The sequence below is a fragment of the Canis aureus genome, chromosome 35, assembly GCF_053574225.1.
Source record: "Canis aureus isolate CA01 chromosome 35, VMU_Caureus_v.1.0, whole genome shotgun sequence".
Taxonomy (NCBI): Eukaryota; Metazoa; Chordata; class Mammalia; order Carnivora; family Canidae; genus Canis; species Canis aureus.
Genome location: NC_135645.1, coordinates 15,372,001 through 15,399,970, shown reverse-complemented (window position 1 = coordinate 15,399,970; position 27,970 = coordinate 15,372,001). Strand labels below are relative to the sequence as shown.

The 27,970-nt window shown below is 38.6% G+C and overlaps 1 protein-coding gene across 19 annotated transcripts in view; it reads left to right on the top strand.

The window, feature by feature from the left end:
* The window catches only part of NECTIN3 (nectin cell adhesion molecule 3), a 300,981-nt gene that overhangs the window by 95,946 nt on the left and 177,065 nt on the right, over window positions 1-27,970 (top strand). For 8 of the 19 annotated variants that reach the window (XM_077884651.1, XM_077884657.1, XM_077884662.1 and 5 more), the window contains one exon: window positions 16,870-16,932. In XM_077884651.1, the coding sequence (XP_077740777.1) occupies window positions 16,870-16,932 (63 nt within the window). Of the gene's footprint in view, window positions 1-8,200; window positions 8,363-16,869; window positions 16,933-17,689; window positions 20,935-24,864; window positions 25,605-27,970 lie in introns of those variants that run through there. The other 11 variants (XM_077884664.1, XM_077884658.1, XM_077884667.1 and 8 more) reach the window with 9 other exon arrangements.

The following is a 27,970-nucleotide window of genomic DNA, read 5'->3' as shown; positions in this document are numbered from 1 at the left end:
ATAGTGTTTCCCACAGTAGCTGCAGCAGTTTGCGTTTCCAACAGTGCATGAGAGTTCCTTTTTCTCCACATTTTCACCAACACTTATTATTTCTTGCCTCTTTGATTTTAGCCATTCCAACAGGTATGAGATGATAGCTCATTGTGATTTTGATTTGCATTTCCTTGATGATTAGTCCTATTGAGCATCTTCTCATGTGTCTGTTGGCCATCTGGATGATGTCTTTGGAGAAATGTCTATTCAATTCTTCTGCCCATTTTTAATTGGATTATGTTTTTTGGAAGTTGAGAATGAAACTTGACCACTTTTTTACATCATCATACACAAAAATAAACCCAAAATGGATTAAGGACCATTTGAGGTTTGAGACCTGAAACCAAGAAAGTCCTAGAAGAGAATGAAGGCAGTAATTTCTCTGACATCAGCCATAGCAACGTTTTTCTAGTTACATCTCATGAAACAAGGGAAACAAAAGCAAAAATAAACTATTAGGTCTACATCAAAATAAAAAGCTTCTGCACAGTGAAGGAAACAGTCAACAAGGGGCACCTGGGTGACTCAGTGGTTGAGCGTCTGCCTTTAGCTCAGGTTGTGATCCCAGGGTCTGGGGATCAAGTCCCGCATCTGGCTCCCCGCAGGGAGCCTGCCTGCTTCTCCCTCTGCCTGTGTCTCTGCCTCTCTCTGTGTGTCTCTCATGAATAAATAAATAAAATCTTTAAAGAAAAAGAAAAACAGTCAAAACTAAAAGGAAACCTACTGAATGGGAGATATTTCCAAACGACAAGTCTGATAAAAGGTTAATATCCAAAATATACAAAGAACTTATACAACTCAACACCCAAAACACAAATAGGCCATTGGTTTTTTCAGGGACAAAAGCTGCTGGGATCCTATTCAGAGCAGGTCACTGAGAACCGTGGTTGCTCCCAGTATGCCTTATATTAATCCCTGCTCTTGTTCTTTGTTCCTATCCGGCTCTGCCCCTTAGTTTTGCCTGTCTCTGGGTGTGGTGAAACTCAGGCAGATCCTTCCTGTAGTGCTCCAAAACCTTGGGGGAGCTGGTGGTTCATCCTACCTTCCCTTTCCCAGCCAGGGGAATTCTTTCTAGCTGAAAGTTCCTTCCAGGCACTCAGGGAGCAGAGCCAACCTAGGGGAGATGAAGGCAAACTGAAGCTGTTCTTCCTTCTGTTTGTGTGTGGTTATTCCCAAGTTTTTTGTTCCACTGTTACTAAAATGTGTTAAATGGACTCCTGAGCTCTCTTAGAGCTGTTTTGAGATAACATATGTTAACACTAATTAGAGCTTACATTTATTTAGCATTTGTTAAATGCAAGGCATTGCCCTAAGTGCTTTATATGTATTAACTCCTGTAGTCCTCGTAACAACCTGGTGAGGCACATGCTAGGATTATCTTCGTCTTTCACATAAACAGATTGAAGTTCACAACATTAACTTCACCAGGGTCACCCAGCTATGAGAGCCAGGATCAGAACCCAGGCAGTCTAGCTTCAGAGTTCACACTGGATCGCAGATAAATACTGGAAAGATCATCAGTCTGGGCATCAAGAAGTATGGATCTAGACTTTTGTTCCAGCTTTGCCATGAGTGAATCCTTGCAGAAATAGCTTTACTTTTCTGGGCCTCTGTTCCCTCATCTGTGAAAGGAGGGCATTTGTTTCCAGATAATTTGTGAGGCCCTTCTTGCACTAACATTTTAGGATTCTTCAGATGGAAAGTGCCAAGCAATTCTGTTGCTTCCGATTCATCAATTATTAAGGACAATCAGACTTTAGTAGCTAGGTTATAGCACAGCCTCTGGGGTTGTACTCAGAAGACGCTCAGCTGCTGCAATTTAATACATCATCCTTTCCTTACACATCAGATGACTTTGCATCTGTATAGAACAGAGCTCTATACTCCAGTGCCTATTGCCATTTGAAAGCTATTTATAAGGAGATATCATATGACCCCACTGCACATATGGGTGGAACCTCATAAGGGAAAAACCATCTTAAATTAAAAACAGTTGAGAGAGATATATATGTGTGTCATCTCTCGTTAAGTTAGAAAAACAGTATAGCCACACTGAAGTGCATGTATTTTCTTAGAGCACCTCACTTCGTCATCCAGCTTACTCTCTGTTAAAGGTCTGTTGCACAGATTTGTAGCCAAGTACTTGAGGTAGATGTTTCTGTCAACGTTTCACAAAACAGAGGAACATTCAGGCATCTTTCTGGCATCACTCATCTAAATATTCTGAGCCTTTTCTTGTTTTGAACTGAATGCAGATTGGACTAAAATGATATTCTAAAATAAATAAATTGAAGGCTTTGTACTGTGTTACACCCCTTTTCTTATGGGATACTTGCCATACTTTTTGACTTTTCTTCCTGTGTTCTACGTGTAGATTTTAAGCCCTCTGCTCTTGGTGCTTTTTACCTGTGTGTCTGGCAGCTCCTTCTTTCCATGTTCTCTCTCTCTCTCTCTCTCCCCCTCCCTCCCTCCCTCCCTCCCTCCCTCTTACCATCATTCCACACATACACTCAGCGTAGACACACATCACATAGCCTCTGGGCCCTTTTGCTTGGTGCAGAAACTGAAATGCTAAACTAAAATATGTATGCATAAACCAACATAAACTTGAACTTATCACAGACATGTTTAAGTCTAAATGAGGAAGGATGGAAATAAAAAACACAATCCTTTCTATCTACTTTTACATTTAATGGGTCTAATGTTAGCCTGGATTGTATTTCACAGAAAAGAAATTTGAACTATCTAGCATCTTTTGCTAGATATTTTTACGTATTTTTAACATAAATACTTATGTATTTTTAAAAATGTATATTTCCCCAGACCATACTAAATATAAGATAATATGTTATTCAAACTTAGGTTTTAGAAGGAAAAAAAATAAAATGGGTCTTTAGGTTCAATTTTGAAGATACTAAAAAGTAAAACTTTCTTCCTCAATGGTGTCGTGATACCTGTTGGAGAATTCATGCACAAATTGTTATCAGGAGGCTATTTTTCCTGTTGGCTGTTCTTTGATCTCCTTGTACCATGCACCTTGGCTGGAGGCCTCCTTTGTCCTGTGAACACAGTAGAGCACCTAGACTTACAGTGAAATCTTGCACACGTCTTTCTAAGAATCTTTGTCCATTCTACCTCCATTGCTGAATTTTGCCAAATCCTTTTGGACTAAAATGAGATTCTAGCAAAGCACTGTGAGCTTCTTTGGAGGAAAAGTGATAAAAGATTTTTGCAGCTTTTGAAGCCACTTATATTGAGTATGTTCATTCCCTCCTCTCCTCCAAGCAACTTACATAGAAATGCAACTTAAAAAAAAAAAAAAAAAAAAAAAACAGGCTACAATCAAAAGCAAACATTATGCTTTTTCCTTTAACACACAGATGTGCTTAACCACTTTGATGTGTTACCCATTCTGGGGCTGTTAGGAGAACATGACTCTTCTTCCAAGTGCGTGCCACCCTCCCTTAATACAACATGCTTCATCTCTATGAACAAGGAAGGTCTATTTCTGAACCCACAGCTGCTCCTCATCTTCACATGAGCTGCAGTGTTTTCCTCCGTGTGAGAACATTTAACCCTTCCCGTTTTGTTGCATCTTGTCATTCTCAGGCCTTGAGGGGCTTTCACCTTGTTTAGGTCTTTCACTGGCAATCATGCATGATACTTTCAATCAGAATTCCTTGATTCAAGTCTGAAAATGGCCTCAATCTTTTACTGGGGCCTAGAAGGTCTTACCTTCTGTTTCCATGCATAGCTGCCCCATCCCTTCTCCTCCTCCCCAGCCTCACAATTGGTTCAATGTCTGTAATATGAGCTGCTCACTCCCTGGGGATTTTATAGGCTTTGTCTTCTCTTCAAGAGCATCGCATCCCTTTATCCAGCCCCTATAATAATTCTCCTACAATTGAGCAGGTATTTTTCTCCTTTCACTGTGCTTTTGAGAATTAATGTTCTGTTTTCTTGGATGAAATGTGATCATTCTCACAATTCCACTCAGTCTGTGGTAGTAAACTCTGCTATTATCCACACTGTAATCCTTTTCTCAGACAAATATAGCTTCTATCCTGTAAACTTGTAATGAAGTATATGTCCTACCTTTATTTTCTTTTCCTCCCATTGTATGTTTATACAAGCTTCTAGCATCCGCAGACTTGATGTAAATCTATAGATCTGTTGACATTTTTTTGCCTTGTCCCCTTTTCTGCTCCCTACTATTGGTCACCAAATCTTGGATTCTCCTGTGCTCTAGAAGAACCTAGAGCTCGAGAAGCTCTCCAATGAAGAACATAAATAACAGCCACACTCACCATCATTGTTATGATCATTATCATTGGCTAGTCGGTATTTCTCAGGCCCTGCTTTCACCATGTTGCTTCATAACCTAGCATGCGGGTGGCTCCAGGGACTTGGGACTCCCAGTCTGATGCTCTTGATTGGACCCACCATACCTAACCCAGTGCCTTCAGAGTGGTCACATGAGTCCTCCCAACCGACCAGTCTGGGTCCTCCCAAATACTGTTTAACCTCCACTTTTCCATAGCTTACTTGACTCCTAGCCTCTGAACTCCTGTCTTTCCTGTGATGTGTATTGCTGTTATACAGACATCGTCTACATTTCCAAAAATCTCTAAGCATCTAAAGTTTTTCCTAACTCATTTTACACCAAAATTTGACCTACACTGCTGACTATCATGAAGTTAAATATAGTCATTTCTTCCTTCACTTAATGTGAATACTTATATTTTCCTGTACAAATGTTTATATGCTTGATTATGGGGTTCTGTACCAGACCCTGCTGGAGTTGTTTTATAAATATGTGGAATAAGTAACTATCACCTTTCTAAAAATCTGAAACATTCAGAATTCCAAAATGTATCTGTTCCCAAAAGATACATTTCAGATAAGAAATTGTGGACCTCTAGCTAATTGAGGTTAAAATCAGATCAGATCAGCAGGTGGTTATATGCTCTACACCTGTGTGCACTGGGTACTGTGTCAGAAAAGAAAAAAATAAAAGCATAAGATAGGCCTCCCACTTTTAAGGTGCTTGCATTCAAACTACCTTGCTTTGTTGTTTGAAACACAAGCCACATGAAACAAGATTGTAAATTCCTGGAGGGCAGTGGCCCATAAATTCTTTTGCATCTCTATTAGCAGAGTATTGCTAATGTTGAGATTATTTCAGAGGACTATTTCCAGTCCACTTAGGAGAAGACAAGCTCACCTTTGTAGCGCTCAGTCATTGAGAGCAGAACCAGAATTCCCATCACATCGCAGGGCATACGTCCCAAACATGATGACACTCCTCATAAACACTGTGTCTGAGCTAACTGCAAGGGACTGGGGAAAGAGCCGTTGCTGCTTGGGCCACCTTCTGATGGCTCCCAAGGAGGCACTTCCAGCCAGGGTCACCCACGGCCTTCAGCCATCCCAGCTTGGGCAGGAGATAGATAACTTTAAATACTGTTGAGAGTTAATTTCAATATTTTTTTGAGTTCATATTATAAAATTTGTTGCAATCCCTCTATTGTTTCTCCAAAAGTCCACCTTTAGCTCTTAGTTTTAAATAATGGAAATGTTCATGTCACAGCAGAGCAACGCTCCTTTCTTTCACTATCAAGTGAAGCATGTCATCTTGTAGTGGCCTTTACGAATTCCCAATCAAGTAGATGACCTGTTATTTGTAGCTATTAGCCTGGTCTGTGGGCTAATAAAAAACCTCCGAGCTCTGTTTGGCCATTTAATTATGTGAGGATGAAGACAATGTTATTTTGACTGTTTACCTTCAGTAAGGAGTGTCTCTTGCCTCAAAGAAGAGTAGCATCTCATAAGAGCATATCATGTAAACATCCAGTCCTGTCAGTGTTGAGTGAATCGAAGACATCAAAAAAGACCCTTGGCTTCATTTTATTAGCTATGCAAGCTTGTCTCTACCAGAAAGATTCCCCTCCTTTGTATCTGACCTGCTTCACCTCCCTCCTCACACCACCGTTGCTCTGAACCCTCGTGGCAGTCACTAATGGATCCTGTTGGTGCTTAACTCATGAGCTCAATTCCCCTGCAAGGTGCCTTTGTGCAGCCAGATTATGACTTTAGTGCCTGGGTGCAGGGAGATGCCAAGCTGAGATTCCAGCTACTTCTCTAATTCAAACAAAACTGCCTACTCTGGGTTTTATATTTACAAAATTGCTGTCCCTCAAGGCTAATATTAGTTTCCCATAGCAGATGATCCCTCTTTCTGTCTCACTTTTTTTTGTTGTTGTTATTAGGTTCTCTTCCTTCAGAGGAAGAAACAGGGCAGGGCACATTATATTTCCTATTTTCCTTTCGGGAAGTGGTGCAAAATACCATTCAATTAAATTTAAGACCCCAAAGAAAAATACATGTAATTTTTAACCAAGTATGTCCAAGGGATCACTTCAATGGTTTATGGGATGAGTAACTATTAACCAAACAGATAAGATGTTCCAGTATTTTATTTTCTACTGTTAAATGACACCCTCAATGGAAAAAGTAGATTATTGGTAAGGGAAATGATTCCTGTATTATCTCACCTTTCAATAGGAAGGAATAAGACAATAGTGATGTTCTGCATTTAATATATGGCCTTTTGTCTCACAATCTAAAATATGCTCAGTATTGAAGATTTTAGGAGGCTCTTTTTAGGTTTTTTTTTTTCCTTTTTTCTTTTAGCTAAGAATAGCATAATTATTAACCACAAAGACAAACTTGCCAGATATCTTTTTTCCGTGGTACTAGTTAAGGAACTTAGATGCTGGATTAAATATGAGATTGGGGAGGCTCATATTAATAGTTTCTATAGGAGAATTAGAGTTTGGTTCTTATTGTAGCATGTAAAATTTTGATCATTACAACAACTACATCAAAAATGGAATGATTTTGGTCATTTTTTTCTCTGAGAATACATCTTTTCACAAAGTATATATGACAGTATGATGGATAATATTTCTGCAGAGTAGCTTGGGATACAATACTGTGCCTGATGCAAAAGTAGCAATTAATATCTTCTTTGAGGGTCTTTTGGTGGTTAAAATTCCACTAACAGTCCTAAATTAAAGGATTACCTTGTGGGCAAATTTAGAGATGAAGTAATGTGAGTGGGTAGTATGGTACAGCATTAGGGCAAGGGGTTGAAGAGCAAAGACGCCCATTGTGGTGAGGACAGCATAGCATTCTGATGTTAAAATATTTAGCTTTGGAAAAAGTGCAAATAAATGCATAATCATTTGATTTGTGTCCTGGAAATGAGTAGGATTTATGATTGGGGACATCGTAGCATTATATGTGGGTGTCTAATTTCCTACAAATACTTTTCCATCACCTTTATCATCAGTCTGCTTTATTTAGATACTTGGCTGTGCATACACATTATAATTCAGGTGAAATATCACTGTTTTGTGTATTTTAATGTAAGGATTAAGACCAAAGCCAAGATAAGAATTTTCATTAAAATGTGTCATATTAAGTTTCACTTTGAAAAATTAAAATCTAGAACGTATATGCAGTAGAAGTAATGAGATTGATTTACCAGTGATAAGGAGGGACACTGCCTTCCATTTCGAAGGTACAACATTTTCAACAACAACTAGGCTGTTAAAATTCTCTGGTGACTGGAGAAAAATCCAATGCTACCTTGTGAGATGAATTATCTAACACTCTTCTATCTTATGAATAAACCTCATGATTTAAGCTCACATTTGAAGAGTTTGCCATAAGGACATCCTGTAGTCATTTCTTCTTGTACCTGCCTCATTGAAGTCTTTGATATTAGATATTAGAGGAATAGACCTTGCATTTTAAGGAACTATATTACTGAAGAGTATAAACGAACAATAAAACTGGAGAAAAAATGCCCTCTGAAGTAATTTTAAAGAGTATTTTCCCATAGTGAATGACCATTCTGTGTTCGGCTCTGGGCTGGAGCAGATTAAGAAAGCAAAAAAACAAAAAATCAAAAACAAGCAAAAAAACCTCTGAGTCTCAAGGGAAAGCGTCTTTGTTTACCTTTAATGGAACCTGGAGCCCAAGCCAGAGGTAAAGAAACATAAGCCATAGCTTTTATTTGACTAGTTCAGATGCAAATAACCAGAGCAGGTGACTGAGCATCGCCACTCTTTCCTCTAGTTTATGTCCTCTACCCTTTCAGGTGCTCGGTGTCTTCCTGCCTTTCCATCCCCCTTCTTCAGTCAAATCAAGAAGAGACCGGATATACTCAAGAGAGGGCGATAGGCAATTTTGTGTGATGGTTTACACAGAGACTTTGGAATTACATAAACATGAATTTGAATCTTAGCTCTATGAACATGGAAACATTGCTTCTTCTCTCCAAGCCCAGCTTCCTCATCTGTATTATGGGAGCAATGATAGAATCAAGGAGGTAGCATAAGAACCTGAGCGCATCTAAAGCATCTCGTCCAACACCCACCTCAAGTGGCGGCAGGCATAGGGGAGGAACCTTTGGTCAGTCCTTACAAGTTACATTTGTTCTTTTGCCTAAGCTGAAGGAACAGTGTCCCCACATGTTGGCATTATTGAGCCTACTTCTTTCTAGACCTTCTGCTTCAGTCAATCTTTATAAGATTGCTGAGTCCTAAGAATCTAGAAACTATTTTCATGGTGTTCACTCCCTTCTCATGAACCAGTTCAGACATAACTCTGCCCTGTTCCTTGAAGTTAGGAATTCGGGGTTTCCGGTTCAGCTGACACAGGTTTCCCAACATGTGCTAGCATCCAACACCTCTGTGGGGACCAGTGGCAAAGAGGAGAAATCAGAGCAGATCATGTGCATGGGTCATAGATCAGCAAGTATTGAACATCTGCTATGTGATAGCATCATATGAGGCTTGAAGAAAACCTCCCTGTCTCTTAGGGGGTTAACAGGAAAGGATTTATGGGATGGGATATACAGACAGAACATAGAAACGAACCTTACTTCCCAGACATTAGGAAAAGGGAGTTGTAAGTAAATAAATCTCATGTCTCAGGGAATAAGATCTATGCCGACTTTATACATTTAACTTGTGTAATGTGTAGTGGCAACCTGCATTGATCATGATTGATTGTAGATACTGCAGAAATAAGAATTAACTAAAAAAATAAGGAACCATTTCTAAATTTAAAAGGAAAAGCTTGATTCATAATACAGCACTGCTCATTGACATTCATAGAGGATACTTCACATGCTTTGGAGAAACCCTACATTCTTAAATACCCCTATCTTTTATAAAACTCATATATAAGAGTTGAGAATAACAAAGACACATTGAAAAGTGGATATTGAAGCAGTTGTTAAGCTCATTAACTAGCTAAATGATTATCCCATCACAGAAACCTCCCAGGTCTTGATTCAGATTTGTTTCTCAACAAAATTACAAATTACAACCTTACAGCCTATCATAACCTTTTAAAATTCACTCGTGAATGGTTAAAACCAGCAAGGTTAAATCTGTGAATGCCAAGGGTCTACTGTAATAAATAACAAGAGACGTTCATGTGAATAGCTTACCCTTATGGTTAATTATCACGGAGAACAGTAACAATTATGTATCTCATTAAACAAGTGCCTAATTAATGTTGTAAATTTCACTTGATTAGGACACAGTCTTTATAGTTCTTGCCCATGCAACATGTCAACACTCTCACAGTTATTAAAAATGAAGTAAAAGGGGAAAATTGACTTCCGGTTCACAGTTTTAGTAATATTTTATAAATTCTTTCAGAGAAGTACTTAATAGGAGCGTAATATCCGTTATGCCTTTGGGAATCCATATTTTGTGAATTATGTATGTAGCTATTCTTCATGTGTTACTCCTTTAGTGTGGTGAAGTCATCTCTGTAGAATTGGACACAGTCACTAGAACAAAGTAAGCAGTTGGATAGTATGGGCATGAAACTCCTGCATCAGGAACAATCTGTGATGAAGTAGTTATTGAGAATTTACTAAGTACTCATATCACAGATTCCAGACTGTGTCAGTGACTTCTTGTTATACTTTACCTCCCCACACGTTCCTTCAAAATAGAATAACTATGATAAAATTGAAGGTATAGTTTTTTTTTTAACATTCAACTTCACTGAGATATAATTCACTTACTATTGTGTTCCATTTTAATTGTACAGTTTGGTAAGCTTTGCTAAATGTATCCATTCATGTGAACATTTCTGTGACCTCAAAAATGTGTCATACATACATGCCCTCTACCACCATCCTCCCAAGCCCCCCTGCCTCAGGAAACCATTAATGTGATTTTATGTTAGTTATGATTTTAGAAAAGAACTTCACATAAAGAGAATCACAGCATGCTCTTATGTGTCTAATTTCTTTCGCTCAGCATAATGTTCTTGAGATCCATGTTGTTGCATGAATAAATTTCCCTTCATGGCTGTGTGGTGTCCCATTTTATGAAAATACCATGATTTATTTATTCATTAAGTTATTGAGGGCTATTTTCATTACGACTTTGATATTTATGAATAAAAATCTTTAGGTTTTTTTTGGTAATATTTTTGGTTTTGGTACCAGGGTGATGCTAACTAATCTCATAAAAGGAGTTAAAAAGTTCTTTTCTTTTTTTTCCCCATTTGCAGAAAATATTTAAGATGCCTTTAATTGATAGAATTTGCTAGGATTCTATCTGGGCCTTTCTATGTGGAAAGGATTTTAATTGTGTCTTTTAAGACATTTGTCCATTTCACTTTGGTTTTTGAAACTGTCATCAAATTATTCATCACACACCTTTCTTATTCTTTTCATTTATATGAGATCAGTTGTAATGTCACTTTTTTTCATTTTGATATTGGTTTGTGTTTTCTCTTTTTTTCTTACTAGAGGTTTTCCAATTTTATTAATCTTTTCAAAAAACCAGCTTTTTGGGTTTCATTAATTTTGTTGAATGTTTGCCCATTGTTTATTTATTGATTTTTCACTTTCTTATTTCTTTCTTTGAACATCCATTGGATGTAATTTGCCCTTCTGTTTCAGCTTCTTGAAGAAGTTGAGATCTTAATTTGAGACCTTTCTTCTTTTCTAATACGAGCATTTAAAGCTGTAAACTTTTCTTTAGGCAATTCTTTTTTCAAAATCTCAGAAGTTTGTAAAAAAAAAAAAAAAGATCTCAGAAGTTTGGTATGTTATAATTTCATTTTCATTCAATTCGAAATACTTTCTAATTTCCCATATTATTTCTTCTTTGGCCACTGAGTTATTTAGAAGTATGTTTGTTTAGTTTCTAAACACTTCTGAATTTTCCAGGTATATTTTTGTTACTGATTGCTCACTAAAATCTGTTATGATTAAAAAATATACCAATAGGATTTCAATCCCTTTAAACATTTTGAGTCGTCTTTTATTGCCCAGCATATGGTCTTACTCAATGTTCCATGTGTACCAAAACTAATGTATATTTTGCTGTTGTTGCGTGTAGTATTCTATAAATATCAATTAGGTTGTGTGTTGGCTGCTCATGTCATTCAAGGATTCTTTATACATAATGATTTTTAGTTTTGATTTTTATCAGTTACTGAGAGAGGAGTGGCATTTCCAACTGTATTTGTAAATGTTGGTGTTTCTCCTTTCAGTTCTATTACTCATATGATTTTATTGGATATATGAACTTTTAAGATTGTTGTGCTATGTTTTCCTAAGTTAATCCTGTGATCATTATGAAAAATTCTTCTTTATCTCTGGTAATTTTCCTTGTCCTGTAGTCATTTTGGTATTATTATTGACACTCCAGTTTAAACTTCTTTTTAATGAATCATATTTTCATGGTACGTGTCTTCTCTTAGTTTTATCCTATCTATATATTTAAAATGCATTTCACATAGCTAACATCTAGGTGAGTTGCCTCTTCACCTAGTCTGAAAATCTCTGACTTTAATTGAAATGTTTAACCTATTCTTACTAAATATATTTCTTGTCATGGTTGGGCTTGAGTTTACCACCTTTTATTTGCTTTTTATTTGTCCCATCAGTTGTTTGTTCCTTCTCCCTCTTTTCTTGTCTTCTTTTAAATCAACTGAGAATTTTCAGCCTTTTTCATGTCCTTTATTGAATTATTAGCTATACCTCCTCATTTTACCTTTTTAGTGATCTCTCTGGGTCTGGGCATATGCATTTTTAATCTGTCATTGTCTACCTAAATATAACATTATACTACCTCGTGTGTCCTGTAAGACCTGTAACACACACTACTTCAGTGTCCTCTCTCCCTTCCTTAGTATTCTTATATATTTTATTTCTCCCTATGTTATGAGCCTAATAATACATTCTTATTATTGTTGTTCTAACCTCTACACTGTATCTTTTTCAAAAATTTAAGAATTGATCAAGTTTTGTTTGGAATCCATTTTATTCAACTCAAGCAACTTTCCCATAACATTATTTATGGTACAGGTCTGCTAATAACTTTTCTTGGCTTTTTGTTTATCTGAAAATGTCTTTATTTCACCTTTATTTTAAAACATTTTTGTGGGATATGGAATTCTTGTTCAACTTTGTTTTTTTACTCAGTGCTTTAAAGTTTTAGCCACATGTCTTCTAACCTTCATTATCTTTTTCCTCTGGACACATCTTGGATTTTCTTTATCATAATTTTCAGCAAATCTGAGTTTGACACGTATTGGAGTAGTTTTCTTTATGCTTACCCTTATTGGAGTTCATTGAGTTTCTTAGAGCTATCGATGTGTTTTTCATCTAATTTGGAAGATACTTAGCAAATCTTCAAATATTTTTGCCTGTCTTCCCTTCCTCTTTGATTCCAATTATACAGTCGATCCCTTTATTCCACAGATCACTAAAGCTATACTCAATTTTCTTTCTTTCTTTTTTTTTTTTTTTTAGCTCTCCCCCCCCCCCCCCACACACACACACTCATGCTTTATATGGATAGTTTCTGTCTTTAAGTGCATTGGTTCTTTTCTTTTTTTAGTGTCTGTTAAGGCAATGCAGTGACTTTTTCCATTCAGATATTGTGCTTTTTCACTTCTAGAAGTTCTTTTCAGTTCTTTTCAGTTTCTGATTCTCATATTATATTCATACTTTTTTATTTCTTTACCCATAATTATAATAAGTGTTTTAAAGTTCTTGTCTATTAATTCCATATTTGTCACTTTGGGGTTCGCTTCTATTGACTTATTTTTCCTTTTTTTTTTTTTAATGTTCAGTACATTTTAATTGGATGCCGCTGGACATTGTGAATGTTCTCTTGTCAATTATTTGAGTTTTGTGGTCATTCTTTAATAAGAATTGAGTTATTTTTTGGCAGTCAGTTAATTTCTTAAGATCAACTTGATCTTCTGGAAGATTGTTTTTAAGCTTTGTTTGGGTTATTCTAGAATACTCTGTGCCCCAGAGCTGTTTTAGCCTTTTAGTCTTTTTTTTTCTTTTTAGCCTTAGTCTTGAAGCATAACTTGGGGGTCTCTACTGAATGTCTCACATGTCCAGTGAGGATTCTCCTTTTCTTGAATAGTTTGTCCCACGGATTACAGTCACCTCAGCTTGCTTGAGTGCTGATCTCTGTCCCCTCAACTCAGCAAAGCTCTGTGCTCTTCTTGGGTTTTTCTCTTCCCAAATTAGCAGAAAAACCAGATAGCTTCCAGCGGTATTACAAGATCAACGTGTGTGTGTGTTTCCATTCCCTGAGATCCCAGTCCTGTGCAGCACAGTTGTCCAGTATCTGCAAAGTGTTTTTTCAGATATTTTGTCCAGTTTTCTAGTGATTGATGACAGGAGGGCTAATCTGTTATTAGTCCTCCATCATGACTGAAGCAGAAGTAAAAATATATCACTCGTCATTATAAGAAAGAAGAATTAGAGCAAGGAGGTCTACATGACTTTAGTAAGTGAGGAAAGTATATATGTAACTCAACAGTAGTTGTGGCAAGATAGAACATGTCAGTAGGGAAGTCAAAATATGTATTAGAGATTCAGAGTAACTCAGGGCTTTTTAGGAAAAAATGTAATAATAGAATAACATATGTATCCATTAGTTAAAATATTTTAAGTTAATATAGTACCTATATGTCAAGCACCAAACCGAAGTAAGGTATTATGCAAGACACTTTCCAATATGTTGGTGATCAACTTTTTTTGAAGTCAGATATTCAACATTTCAGGTGGTTTAGGGAGTGCAGAAATAGGACGTGTACTCACCCACCATTAAATTGAATTCCTTATATGTTTTTCCAGAAATTGGATGTCTGCACAATGGAGAGGCAAGGGCATATGCTTTCCATAACCCCTGATCCCTAATGCAGGGCCATCCCTGGGATGTGTGGGACTTCTTTTCATAGCATTTGGTTAAATAGTATATTACAAAATTCATAGGCACACATGACGGATAGTGGTTTGTTAGTGAAGGTGTACAATATTGGATAGAGAAAAGGAACTTACACATATGCTTGTCATCCGTTCGATGCAAGTGAAGCTTATTCATAGTGTCTAGACACCATTTCTTCCTGCTCAGGTCTAGAATCTTTCTCTTCTTGTCCCTTATTTTTACATGTACCACTTGTGGCTGATTATATATCTTCTTACTATGGGAAAAATGTAGCAATGTTGTTATGACTCATAAAGCCACAGCTCTTTGGAATCTCTTTATACTGAAACAAAATAGATTTTCTTGCCTCTGTAACCCCCTAACACTGTTAATTTAATGCTGGCTAAATGGTTACTCAGGATGTGCATGGTTCATTGTGCCCTCTTGAATACTAGTTTCCAAGGGCTTAAAGGTTATTACTGTGTTTTACTGACAGTGACCGAATATAGATATTATCCTGAGTGTTCAGGAAAACATGAATGATAATTTATTTTCTGGTCATATTCAGTTTGCGATTTGGAATTTCATAGCATAAACAAAGAAAAGCACATATTCCAACCAAATATTTTCTTGAACTCTTGAGGCTGTAATCAATGTATTTCTAGAATATGGTTTCTTTCAGTGTTGACTACACCCTTGCTTTATACACTCTGCCACCAGTGGGAAGAAAGGCATTTGCCCTTTGTCCACGGAAGCTTCTAACTGCTCTGTCTTTTGTCGAATTAGATAACAGTACTGATGCAGAATAATTTCTCAATGACCTGTATTGACAGAAGGAGAACAGCAACCAGGATCATCTAGAACAGCAAACAAACAAAAAATGTGTTTAATTTTAGGTTTCTTTTTTTTTTTTTTCCTAAATCTATTTTCCTTGGACCTGGACTAGCTACATAATTTGTGAGGCACAGTATAAAGTGAAAATGCAGGGCCTCTTGTCGAACATGTACAGTGATACCAGGTTCCTAGTTGGGGGTGAGAGACTTGCCCTCACTGCCATGTGTCCTCTAGCCACCTGCCAGAAAGACAATGATGTGGGGGGCGAGGGACATGCAGTCCTGACCCCCAGCCTTCCCTGCTCCAGCACTCAGGCCCCTGGACAGGGACAAGGAGGGGAGTGTGAAGGGGATCTGAGACACCAGGGTAAGGGAGTAGGGGCCAATAACCAAACCAAACACAAGCAGCAGGTGAGGACACCTTTGAGTTGAGGCTCCAGGTCACTGAGGCATGCTCCATTGTTTCATTAGACCACATAAAATACAGGTTCACAATAGATTACTAAAAAATCTAAGATGACAGCCATACAGCATTAAACCCCAGAGTGGGACCTTCTGAACACAGAGCCCTGTGTGACTGGTCACACGTCCATGAAGCGGGACCTGCCTTGGACTTTCACCCTTTGTACTGTCAATATCACAGGTCACGTGGGAAGCACCCTGGAATCTGCGGAATATGACAGGAGGAGCAAATTTGTCGGACATAATTTATAACTTGGATAACCGTAACATGGGATATCAAGAATTAATAATTTAGAGTTCACTCAATTCATTGGTTAACTATGGACTTCCTGCTATTGCAGAACCACAGGGTAGGGTGTGGGGCTGGGGGAGGATGGCCAGGGAAGGCTCACTCTTCATTGGGGTCAAAAGGTACACATGTTGTCAGATAGATCAGTTGTGTGTGCTATGATAGAGATATAAACAAGAACAATAGGAAAACCAGGAGTAAGGAAATTAACTCTGATGGGCCTTGTAGGAGAAAAAAAATGACTTCAGCCAGGCCAAGATGGATGGGCAGTATTTCAGCTAAGGGGCAGACCTTCCAGGCCAGAAGGACAGGCAGTGAGAGGGAGAGCGGGTTGATGGATATGCTTACATGCTAGGACTTCCGGGCATTCTTCTGTTACATGTTTTAAGCATCTATTTTCCAGACACTGACCTAGAGGCAGGGGATATAGGAATACAGGATTAGGATTCAGACAAAGCCACTTGTGAATCATAATCCACCAATTTCTAGCTGCGTGACTGGAGACATCTTACAGAACCATTCGGAGCCTCCGTTTTAGTCATCCTAGAATAAAAAAATCAGTTTTATAGAATTTTTAGAGGGATTATAAATGAGATAATGTTTGTAAATACTCCAACCAGCACCTTCAGTCTAATGAAGGAGATAAGCAAATATAAACAAATAATTGCAATAATATATGCTCTGTGCAGGGCTTCTTGGAAGAGCTAGTATTGGCATGAGAGCTCCTACAGCAGATGCTCTGTATGTTTTCTTTCTTCCAGAAGAAATCTGAAGTTAGGAGAGAAAGAGAGACAAACTCAAGAAATGTATTTACTTATCCTGTCCTCAGATGGAACATTTACTTAGCTGGCACACTTTCGACAAGACATGATTGGCTCTTTTAAAAACAGGCATCCTCATGGCCTTGGTTGATGTGCTTCACCGTGTGCTTGGTGCTTTAAAATGCGTGTCTTGTTCTGTCTTCTTCTTCCAGACTGAACACTTGCCTTTGCAGACTCAGTTCAAAGAAAGAGAGGTTGGCGGTCTCCAGCACTCTGTAAGTACCATGGTCCTGCTGTGGGGTCTGCTCAGGTGGAGCGGGGCTACTGTACTCCTTAAAATACCATTTGAGTTCCATGAAAGTTATTTTTCCCCGCTCTCTGCTGTCTGAGCATCCATAGTAAGTATGATTTTGTAAAGTCCTTGAGCTTGCGTACGTGTCTTTAGATATTCAGGTTTTATGAAACCAGTAACCGGGCAGAGGGGTCAGTACCAGAGACACAGAGCACCATGGGGGTTCATTTAATGATGTTCATTTTTATGGTGTCTGATTCTCAGTTATGTTGGGGATATGATCAAATACCGGTTCGTTTCACTTGTCTTCTCGCTAATTCCCCAGCGCTGAATCTTGAGGTTTCTTTTGGTTTTGTTTTGGCTGTTTGATTTAATTCTCTATATATTTCATGCACACATTCCAAGCTTGAGGCCTGCTGAGGGACTCTGGAAGTTCACAGCCTTGGTCTTCCCTAGTATAACTGATACCACTTCCAAATTTCAAAACCTGGAACTAACTATAGTCCCCATTAGTCATAATTTTCTAGTTAGGAGCCGCTGCGACTCTTGTACAGGTATCGTAAGCAACGAAGGACCGACAAAGGACAAGTTGTTGGACTTTACCTTGTCTTTCAGTAGCCTGTGGGAAAATGAATCAGAGGCACAGACTATAATGAATTCAATCCTTGCCTATTTTTACCAAAGTGCTAGAAGAATGCAAACAGCTGCTTTGCTAATGTAAGCAATATTTGAATTTTTAGAATGGACTAACTAGCAGGAGATTGGACTATGAAGATGAGAATCCCGTGGGGGAAGATGGGATTCAGCAGATGTACCCCCTTTACAATCAGATATGCTACCAAGACCGGAGTCCTGGCAAACATCATCAAAGCAACGACCCCGACAGAGTCTACATCAACCCGCGAGAACATTACGTGTGATTTCCCTCTCTTTCCAGTGGATGTCGTGACAAATGTTTAATCGTGGATTGGGGAGAGAAACTGAGGCCAATGGTTATTATTTTATTCTCTCTCATATAAAACAATCCCAGTTTAGTGTATAAGAAGCCGTGATGAATGGCTTGGAGCCAATAGCAAATTTTCCTTCCCTTCATTAAGAGTTTCTTAGCCACCAGCTGTGTTTGTGAACTTGACCGTAGCTTTGTGTGTTTCCGTGACGATAGTGTTTAACTACTAACACTGGGCCTACAGCAGAGCATCTGCCTCTGATGGCAGCAGTGATTCTCCAGAAAGAAAGGCCCCAGCTGGGAGTGTTAACCTTGCTGGGTCTTAGGAAGGCCAGCCTATTCATCTGTTAACTCAAATGAGCAGAAAAAGGAGTTCAAAATCCATTTCGCTAATTATTTCATCAGGATTTGGCTTTCCCTGACATGTTTAACGTAATTATGGTACCTGTGCGAACAACAGGCCTGAGGAAAGCGGCAAAATTTGCTCTTTATCCAAAAAAAAAAAAAAAAAAAAAAAACCACAACAGGGCAGTTTAAACCTTGAAGCCTGTTGGTCCCTTTTAAAGTCTTGTGGATAATTGTGATCTATGTTCTTGGTCGATCACTGAGGTCCTAAGGGATACGTGTTTGTGCCCTTCTCTGCCGGGTCTCGATCAGCTGCGTGCTAACCCAGGTTCAACTCTCGCTCTGATGTCGTTCCCACAGTTCTGTTCTTTCTGAGCCAGATTAGCCTATTTCTCACCTGCTAAATTCTAAAAGCCTTGTCTACACGGTGGACAGCCCTGAGCCCTGTCCCTCTTTCCTGGAGTATTTATTATATATGACAAGCTCAGCTTTCACTTATGAAATTCCTTTCAAACTAATCCTATCCACACAGGCTTCGGCTACCCTCTGCTTCTTCAGACTGCTTCTCATCCGTGTTTTATCTACCTCAGAAAAGCCTGCCGGAAAATCACCATGAAATAACTCCTGCTCTTAGAAGCCAGGTAGAAAATGTGAAAATTAAAAAAAAAATAATAGTAAATGCCATTTTACTGTGGCATATATGCTTAAACGCCCATGTCGTCCTTTATCCTCTCTACCCTGTTTTACCTGGTCAACAACAGGAGCTAAGGGATGCTAAAAAGCAAATAGTACAGTGACTGACTTCCCAGTGCAACACTTTGGCGCCTGCGAATACCTGTCTTGAGTTTTCTCACTTTTCTCTGCCAACGTATTCTCACTGAGATGGAAAGTAGTAATTATAGCAGGGTGAGCAGAGGAGGGGGCCCGGGTACATGTGCAAATGTCAGTCACTCTCCTCACATCGAAAGGAAGGCGATGTTTTACTGTGTGTTCTGGATGATGAGAGGTATGTCACAGATATTAAAAACACTACAGACTTGTCATATATTAGGAAAGAACGACATAAGTACTAATAAAAGAGTGCACGTTTCCAACCTAAGTTTCTGGGGGACAGGGGAACATTAACCTAGATTTCTAATGAGATACCAAAGATGCCTTGTGATTCATGCTGTGCTGGCTCTAGTCTCTGCTTGTATGTTTGTTTCCTTTTCTTAGCTGCCATGCTTTTGCAGGCAAAATTATCCAGGTTATTCTACAGTGGTCACACATTCTGCCCCTGTTGTTGCCTGGGTGACCAACAGTTCTGGGAGAAAAGATGCTTAAACTCTAACTCAATGCCTCAGCAATTTAAAAGGCTAATAGTTATATGGAATTAAAGGGTAAATCCCAAGGACCCTCATTGCTGTATCACTGTGCTACCTCAGTTAGAGTTACTGCCCTTTGTAGCAAGATGGCACAGAAAGAACACATTTATTACCTGGAATCCCATCAATGAATCAGTAGAGCTGAAGGTGTAGGAATCCTTGCAACTATTTTCCAACACAAAGATGACTCTGGTCCGAGTTCTTGAGAGTGAAGTGTTTTTATAAATACTAGATGTTACAAAGGAAGAGATATGGGGGTATGTCACCTGTTTTGGACAGCTTTAAAAGTATCTTACACATTACGGATGGTTTCTAGGGTCCTGCTGGGAAGTGGTTTGCTGAATTAGCATAAAAAAATGATCTCGGACCTTGGGGGGAGTAAGGATGTCTTCATTTGCGCTAGATTTGGAAGGGCTAGGTTGTAGGAGATTTTTGGCCTATCTTCAGAGGCCTCCCTATCAAGAACCCACTAGAAAATCTTTAATATTTTGGTGTAGTTATAGTAAAGAAATTTCAGGGTGTAGACACCTCTCTCACAACCAGCTAGTTCCCTATCCTCTTTGCTTCGCTGTCAGCTACAGTACTTGAATAAGCTGGTAGATTTTATAGCAGTTGGCCCTTTATATGGGTCAGATAAGCTATATAATTGTTTATCCTGGTGTCTCCCATCTGTTCTCTCTGAATACTGAGTGGAACAGAAAGGAGCTTTAAAAGGGTTTGATCAACCAGCCCCCTCAACCAAAAAATGCCACCCAAAATTAGCTTGTCCATCTCTAAATTTGGTACATAGGCTACTTGTTGATGGCTGTTTAAATTTGGAAGTTAGACCTGTAAAGGTCAGTGAGTGATAAAATCCACAGCTGATACTAGATACTCTTCCCATAACTGGTTTATTAAAACACACTGAAACAGAAATAAATCCCCAGAGTGCTTATCCACTTAGGGTTGCAGCTTAACATTTCAAGAGGGATTGTGCGTGCTCCATCTCAGATGCGCAGCCTTTATGGCCTGTTTTGTAGGCAGCCGGGGCTCCAGGAGTGGGCATTACTGCTGTAGTCACAGGTCACCAGCCTCTTTGCACACCGCTAAGTAAAGCATCTGTACTGTCCAGATTGGTCTGACATAATAGGATATGAATTTAGATTGATTCTTAAATGGCAGTGATTTGTTGCCTCTGGGAGGGTTCTCCTATCCCTGGCCTTCTTATATTTTCGAAGTTTGAAGAAGTCTGTGCTTTTTGGACTTGTAATATAAAATTCTTACCTGTGATAGACCTCCCTGTAATACACACACGGTAGATACTAAAGCAATAAATGCACTCTAAACTAAATGAACTGGTTCCCTCATTAGTTTTTTTACGGCCTCATTTACTCATATGGATAGTACTTTATTTTTTTTTGTCCATCTTTTGAGGATGATTTCCTGAATTCTCTTTCATGGTAATCTAAAATTCACCTTTTTTCATTGTACACTCTTTTCCTGCACGGGGCTCGCCTCCTGGTACTATGGTTTATATACACCAGAGCCTTCCTCCGAGCCTCTTATTCTGTGGGCTGTAGAGGACAGACCATTATGCCAAGAGCTAAAAGAACAGATTCTACTCCCAACCTCACCCTGTCCAGCCATGGAAACTTGGACAAGCATCCACTGTCCATAAAGTAGAGATTATACCTTCCCTGCCAGCCTCTCAGAAATGTGAGAGCTAAGCAAGATAATGATAGATGGGAAATTATAAGTTCTCTTCAAACTGAAAATACCTATGACTCCATTATTATTATATGTTGAACCTATACATCTAGTGCCCTCACCAGCACTGGAGAGAACCAAGCGGTAATGTGAAAATTTCAGTTTGTGAAATTTTTAGTGCAAGTGGGGCTTCCACTTTCCTTTACTATAATAACTATTTTATCTTATGGAAAGCTTGATATTCTGGACCTTAGCCTTTCAGGCTGTGTCTAAAATTGCAACTGCATGTTGCTGTAACATTGGTTGCTCTTGGTTTACAGATTACTACTAATAACAGCTACATTACTGAGTTTGTGTTATGAATAAGTGCCTTACATGAATCCCCTCACTGACTAGGACCTAACTCCTGTTTTATCCCCGTCCGGGAGCCCCTGTGGGGATCGAGAGGCTCACACTTCTATGGTGCACACGCATAGATCATGCCAATCGCCAGCCAGCTGTCACTTCTTTAAAATCTGCTTTTGGGGAGTGGTGTTAGGGAATACATTTTCTTGATTTTTTTTTTAACAGAGGTCTAAGAAAATACATAGAAACAAACCATAAGAAATGTTTGTTAAGATTGAAGGATGCACATATGCTCATTTTTACTTCGTTTTTGAACTCAAAATGTTCATAAAGACTCATATCCATTAGGTTAACCGTAGCTGCAAAAACAATCAAATAATGAAAGCTACTACCTCCCAGTTGATTCAAAGTAATTTGGGCACAAGCTTCTCTCTAACACCCTCACCTTAGTTCTTTTGGTTTGTCCCACCTTTATTGAACTCCTGGGGAGAGGTGGATACATGGAAAACTAGCTAGCTTTGGTAGAAAACCAGAACAGGAAGAGTGTGAAGTAGAAATGTCAGGGCCCCCACCCGTGGCTCAGCCAGCTGCTTAACTGACAAGGCTCTGCATCCTTGGACTGTTTGCCAGTCTTATAGGAAGACCAGGGACTTCCATTTCCTCCGATAAACTAGAAACTGCTATTTGCAAACCTATTCAATGATAGACTCCGCCTGGATTAATTTTATTATACCTATAAAGGTATTTATGTTTCCTCCATTAAAGAAAATTATTGTTAACTGGACTTGGCTGGTTTGGTCACTTGCAACTCTTAGGTTGTTCTGGTAGCTTTTGGGATGTAGAGGTGGGTGAGGGCTGTAGCTCGTCCCCCACCCCCACCTTTACCTGGTGAATTCTTTACACTGAAATCAGCTTTTAGACCAATTTCTGCATCATTCATGTTTATAAGCAAGCAGGCATCCTGTTAACAGCCTGTCCTGTAAGCTTGAAAATGTCCGAGCTCTGTTCTTTCAGGGAACTCAATAATATGCAAAAAGTTTATTAGAAGCAAATCCAATAATATTCGAGTATATTTAGTGTTAGCCAACCCAATTCTGTTTAACTGCTAGACACAGAACAGGTTAGTAATCTAGGAAGCCAGGGCTCGTGGGCTTGCTGGAGTCTCATAGCCTGTTGATGGAAGGGCTGGAGTGCCCTACGGTATTTGGTCAGTCCACCTTTAACACTTTACCACTTTTTGGCCATTGAAAGTAATCATTTATTAAGAAAACCTCTGGTGTTAAACTACAGATAAAGCCTCTGAAGTGACTAGAGTTTTTCAAATGTTAACAACCTTTGGAGGATGTTATTTCCCCAGTAGGATTCTTCAAATGTTAACTAACCACTCCTGGAGTGTATATTAAGACTAGTTAGCGATTGCCAAAATAATTTAAATTACATAAATGTAACAACTCGTTAAGGATTCCTCACAGTATCACACCTGCTGACATTTCTCCTTAGTGACAACTTCTTTCTGGGTGGGGGGTGGGAAGGGAGCCGGGGTGGTGTGTCAGAGAGACGGAGAAGGGTCCACTTAAAATACACAGTTAAAAATTTTTTTGTCCATTTCCATGTGCAGAAGAACCCTCACATCTGCAAACATTTCACTATTTTGGGCCCATTTTATATTTGCTTTAACATTATCTCTGCAAAAAGTTTAGAAGTGGGAACTAGAAAGGTCATATTTACCCTGACGGTCAAAATACGTAAAATATGAGGTTTATTTCTACTGCATTTTCATTAGAAGGTTAGTTCTCAGTTTGATTGTGGGGCCCAGAAAACTAGAATGAAAGAGAGTGTCAGAAATTCAGATGACACTCCCCACTGACACTGTGATGGGGAAGTTCCTGCTGTATCTCAGGGAGAAGGGAAATCACCATTGATAAATAAAAGGATTCTCCATGTCACTGCTTGGGCATAACTCCCTTTCATTTGTCCATTCCCAAGAACATTCTAATAAGTGTTGGAGGCTAAAGCCATGATATGTATCAAGTTACATACCTCCCTGCACCAAAAAGAACTAGCTATATTCTGTATTCTTTAACCAAACAGTCGCCCTCTTGAGGTTTTTCCCAGCAAGGTCCTTGGCATCACAGCCTACACTGGTTGTATTTATCATCATGGCATGGGATTGAACTGTGACAGTCGATTAGAGGACTCCCTGGGAAAGCCCCCCTGGGAATCCAGAACATCAGATTTGCTATACTGGCTTAGAACTGTGACCCATCCTGCTACAAACATGCCTGACAGCCATGAAGAGATGTTTTATGTGTCCCCTCCAGGGGTTAGGAATATACTTCAAACATTCCCTAATGTCCCATAATGACTCACAGTAGATCTATGAAGCCCAGGGTTGCACAGGATTTTCCAAGTGAATGAGCATCACTGTTTTGGTTTTTTAATAACGTTTCCAATAATGACCCAGTGTTTTTCCTTAATCCACCCTAGCACATTGATCAGGATAACGTAAATTCCTCTCTCAAGTCATGTTGATGGCTCGGTGTCCATCACAGTTTGACTACAGACGGCAGTATTTTGTCCTAAACACATTAGTTTGCACTTCCCCACACTGTGGCTCATTTATGTCTCTGCTTTTTCGTGTGGTGTGGTCTTATGAGAACATACTGTGTATTTCAATACCCAGAAGAGCATTTGTCATCTTAGGTTTCATGGTGTACTTGAAATTCCAAGTCTTTTGTGGGGAAAAAAAAATGTTAAGTAGCTAATGTTAAGTTGCCACTGGATCCCCGGATTATTCCACTTGTCCATCCAGAAAAGTTCCTGTTTATCCTGTACCTTCTATTTCTAAGCCAGGGTTTTAAGACATGACATCTGCTCCAGCCTGTTCCCTCTCCACGTGCTCTGCACCTCTTCGGTACTCCTCAATCTCACCCTGTAAGTTAGTACTATGTACCTTAAAGGGGCTTTAAGGAGGAGAAAATAAGATACTTAAAGGGTTGTCTTCAAGAGAGGTCCTACTTTAAAGTGATCTTATAAAAGCCCCTTGGCTTAGAAATGAGAAACTCTATAGCTATAATTCTTTTTCTATTCTTGTTTTGCTATTTTTATTTCTGAAAAGTGATCTCTGTCTGAATAGTCTTACTCTGGTTTTAGCTTTCTTCCCATTAACACTTTTCATACTGAAATTGTCCTCCCTACCTTATCCGTGCTCTGATCTTTTTACTTACAGAGCCAGAACTAACTCTTCCACAGCAAATCCCACCTACTTTTACTCCCATCATTGAGTGAATGTACTGCATTAACAGGTGTTCGGCTCTGCACGTAAGAAGTCAGAAGCTAATGAGACCTCACTCTGGCCCTGAGAAGATCTGACCATGTGCCTTGGTTTCCTGGCATAAACTGAGGTTAATTCTGCTATTTCACAGCACCTGGTGGGGTCATGAGTCCCGACTAATAAATTGTGGAAAGCATTTTGCAAAGGTCTATACTATATAAATGTGTATGAATAATCTGGAGAGTCTTCAAGTAGAAATGTATTCTTGTGCAGCTCAGTTCAGAATACTAACCTCCCCACTGTTTTCAAATCAAATGTTTTACTAACCTGCTTTCCCCATTTTTTCTTTTTAAAAATATTTTTAGTAAAAATTAGTTGCTACTGATTTGAACTATGTATAGGAAGAAACCAATAGTATATATTCTTGCTTGTCAGAAAATGCCCAAGTTGTATTTTAAGAGTTCAAACTAAAAGGGTTGCATAACAATGTAGTGGGGTAAGGAGGAGGATTTTAGCTCAAATGTGGCAAAATATAGAAACACAAAGATTAGCTTTGATTTTGAGATTGTATTATAAATAGTAGAGTTAATGTGGTTGTTATAGATATTCTTTATTTTTCAGTTACCAGAAATTATCTTTTATTTTTGAACTGTATGGTTCTTGACATGTTTTGAATAAAGTTTTTATCAACTAAAGTTTTTCATTTGCCTTTTTATCAATAAATCAGTTATGTTTAAAATACATATAAAAAGTGATAACCTGGGATGCCTGGGTGGCTCAGCGATTGAGCGTCTGCCTTTGGCTCAGGGTGTGATTCCGGGGTCCTGGGATCGAGTCCCACATCAGGCTTCCTGTGAGGAGCCTGCTTCTCCCTCTGCCTATGTCTCTGCCTCTCTCTCTCTCTGTGTGTCTCTCGTAAATAAATTAAAAAATCTTTTAAAAAAAAGTGATAGCCTAATTACATGACTGTAAAATTCAAGATTTGAAGAACATCTTTTATAGAAATGGTAAAATTTCTATACTGGAATCTATTTTTTAAAAAGATTTTAAAAATAGCAACAGAAGTACATTCATACTTAAAGCAGTATTGGAAATGTTTTTTAAAATGTGACGATAAGTTACACATTATTATAATTGCAAAAATTACTTAATACTTTTTTTAGTGAAGCTGTATTTATTCCATTTAAATAATTCCTGGTTAATCCTTAGGTGTTAAAATATACTTTGTTTTATGAAATGATAGTGGCAGTAGTAACTTTGAAATATTACTATTTACCAAAAAAAAAAAAAAAAAGTTGGTGTCTATCATTGGTCCCTGAATTTTGTATCTAATGGTCTGTGAAATGTCCAAGTCTGGGAACCGCTTAAAAATTTATTTTATTGAGGTACCATAAAATTCATCCTTTTAAAAGTTTTATACTTTTAAAGGTATAAAGCTCAGCATTTTTTATTTTTTATTTTTAAAAAAGATTTATCTATTTTAGAGAGAGAGAGAGAGCACATGAATAGGGGGAGGGCAGATGGAGAGGGAAAAGCAGATCCCTTGCTAAGCAAGAAGCCTGCCTCTGGGCTTGATCCCAGGACCCTGAGATGATGACCTGAACTGAAGGCAGATGCTTAACCAACTGAGCTACCCAGGGGCCCCTCAATGTATATTCCCAGATTATTTTTAAATATTTGCATTACCTCCAAAAGAAAGCCACTCCTATCCACTCTCTTCATCCTCCTACCCCCTTGCCCCTGGCAACCACAGATCTACTTTCTGTTTCTATGAACTTGCCTATTCTAGACATTTCATATAAACAGAATCATGTACAGTGTGGTCCTTTGTGTCTGGCTTCTTTCACTTGGCATGCTTTCAAGGTTCATCCATGCTACAGCATTTATCATTTACTTTTTATTGCTGAATAATATTCCAAGGATCTTCCACTATATGGATGGACCACATTTAATCTACTTATTGGTTAATGGGTTTTTGGGTTGTTACCACTTTAGGCAAAGCATTATGAAAAATGCTGCTATGTTGTTGGGAATGCAAGCTAGCACAGCCACTCTGGAAAATAGTGTGGAGGTTCCTCAAGAATTTAAAAATAGAGCTACCCTGTGACCCAACAATTGCACTACTGGATATTTACCCCAAAGATACAGGTGTAGTGAAATGATGGGACACCTCACCCCAATGTTTATAGCAATAACTACAATAGCCAAACTGTGGAAGGAGCCATGATGTCCTTCAACAGATGAATGGATAAAGAAGATGTGGTCCATATAAGAAATGATGATGACTATCTACCATTTACTTCAATGTGGATGGAACTGGAGAGTATTATGCTGAGTGAAATAAGTCAGTCGGAGAAGGACAATCATCATATGGTTTCACTTATATGCGGAATACAAGAAATAATGAAAGGGACTATAAGGGAAACAGAGTGGGAAAAGTTAAAGAAGACAAACCATGAGAGACTCCTAACTCTGGGAAACAAAGGGTTGCAGAAGGGGAGGAGGGTGGGGGGATGGGGTGACTGGTGACGGGCACTAAGGAGGGCACTTGATGAGATGAGCACTGGGTGTTACATGTTGGCAAATTGAATTTGAATAAAATATTTTTTAAAATGCTGTTACGAACTTACATATACCAGTCTTTGACCATATGTGTTTATTTTTTTATATATGTACCTAAGTGGAATTGCTTGATTATATGGCAATTCTATGGCTTAATCTTTTTAAGGAACTGCCAAACTGTTTTCCAAAGCTGCTGCATTTTTTGCAATCCCTTCAACAGTGTGTATGGGTTCCAGTTTTTCTATCACCTCATTAATGCTCTGTCTTTGGTTATAGTTAATCCTAGTAAGTGTGAAGTGCTATCTCATTGTGTTTTTTATTTGAATTTCCCTGATGGCTAATAATGTTTATTTGTTGTCTATGACTCTCTAAAAATGTAAAACCATTCTTAGCTCATGGGTCCTATAAAAACAGGATTCAGGCTGGATTTGACCCATAGTTAGCCAAACTTTCTGATCTAGAAGATAGAGTTAGTAGACGGACACATTAAAATAAGGTA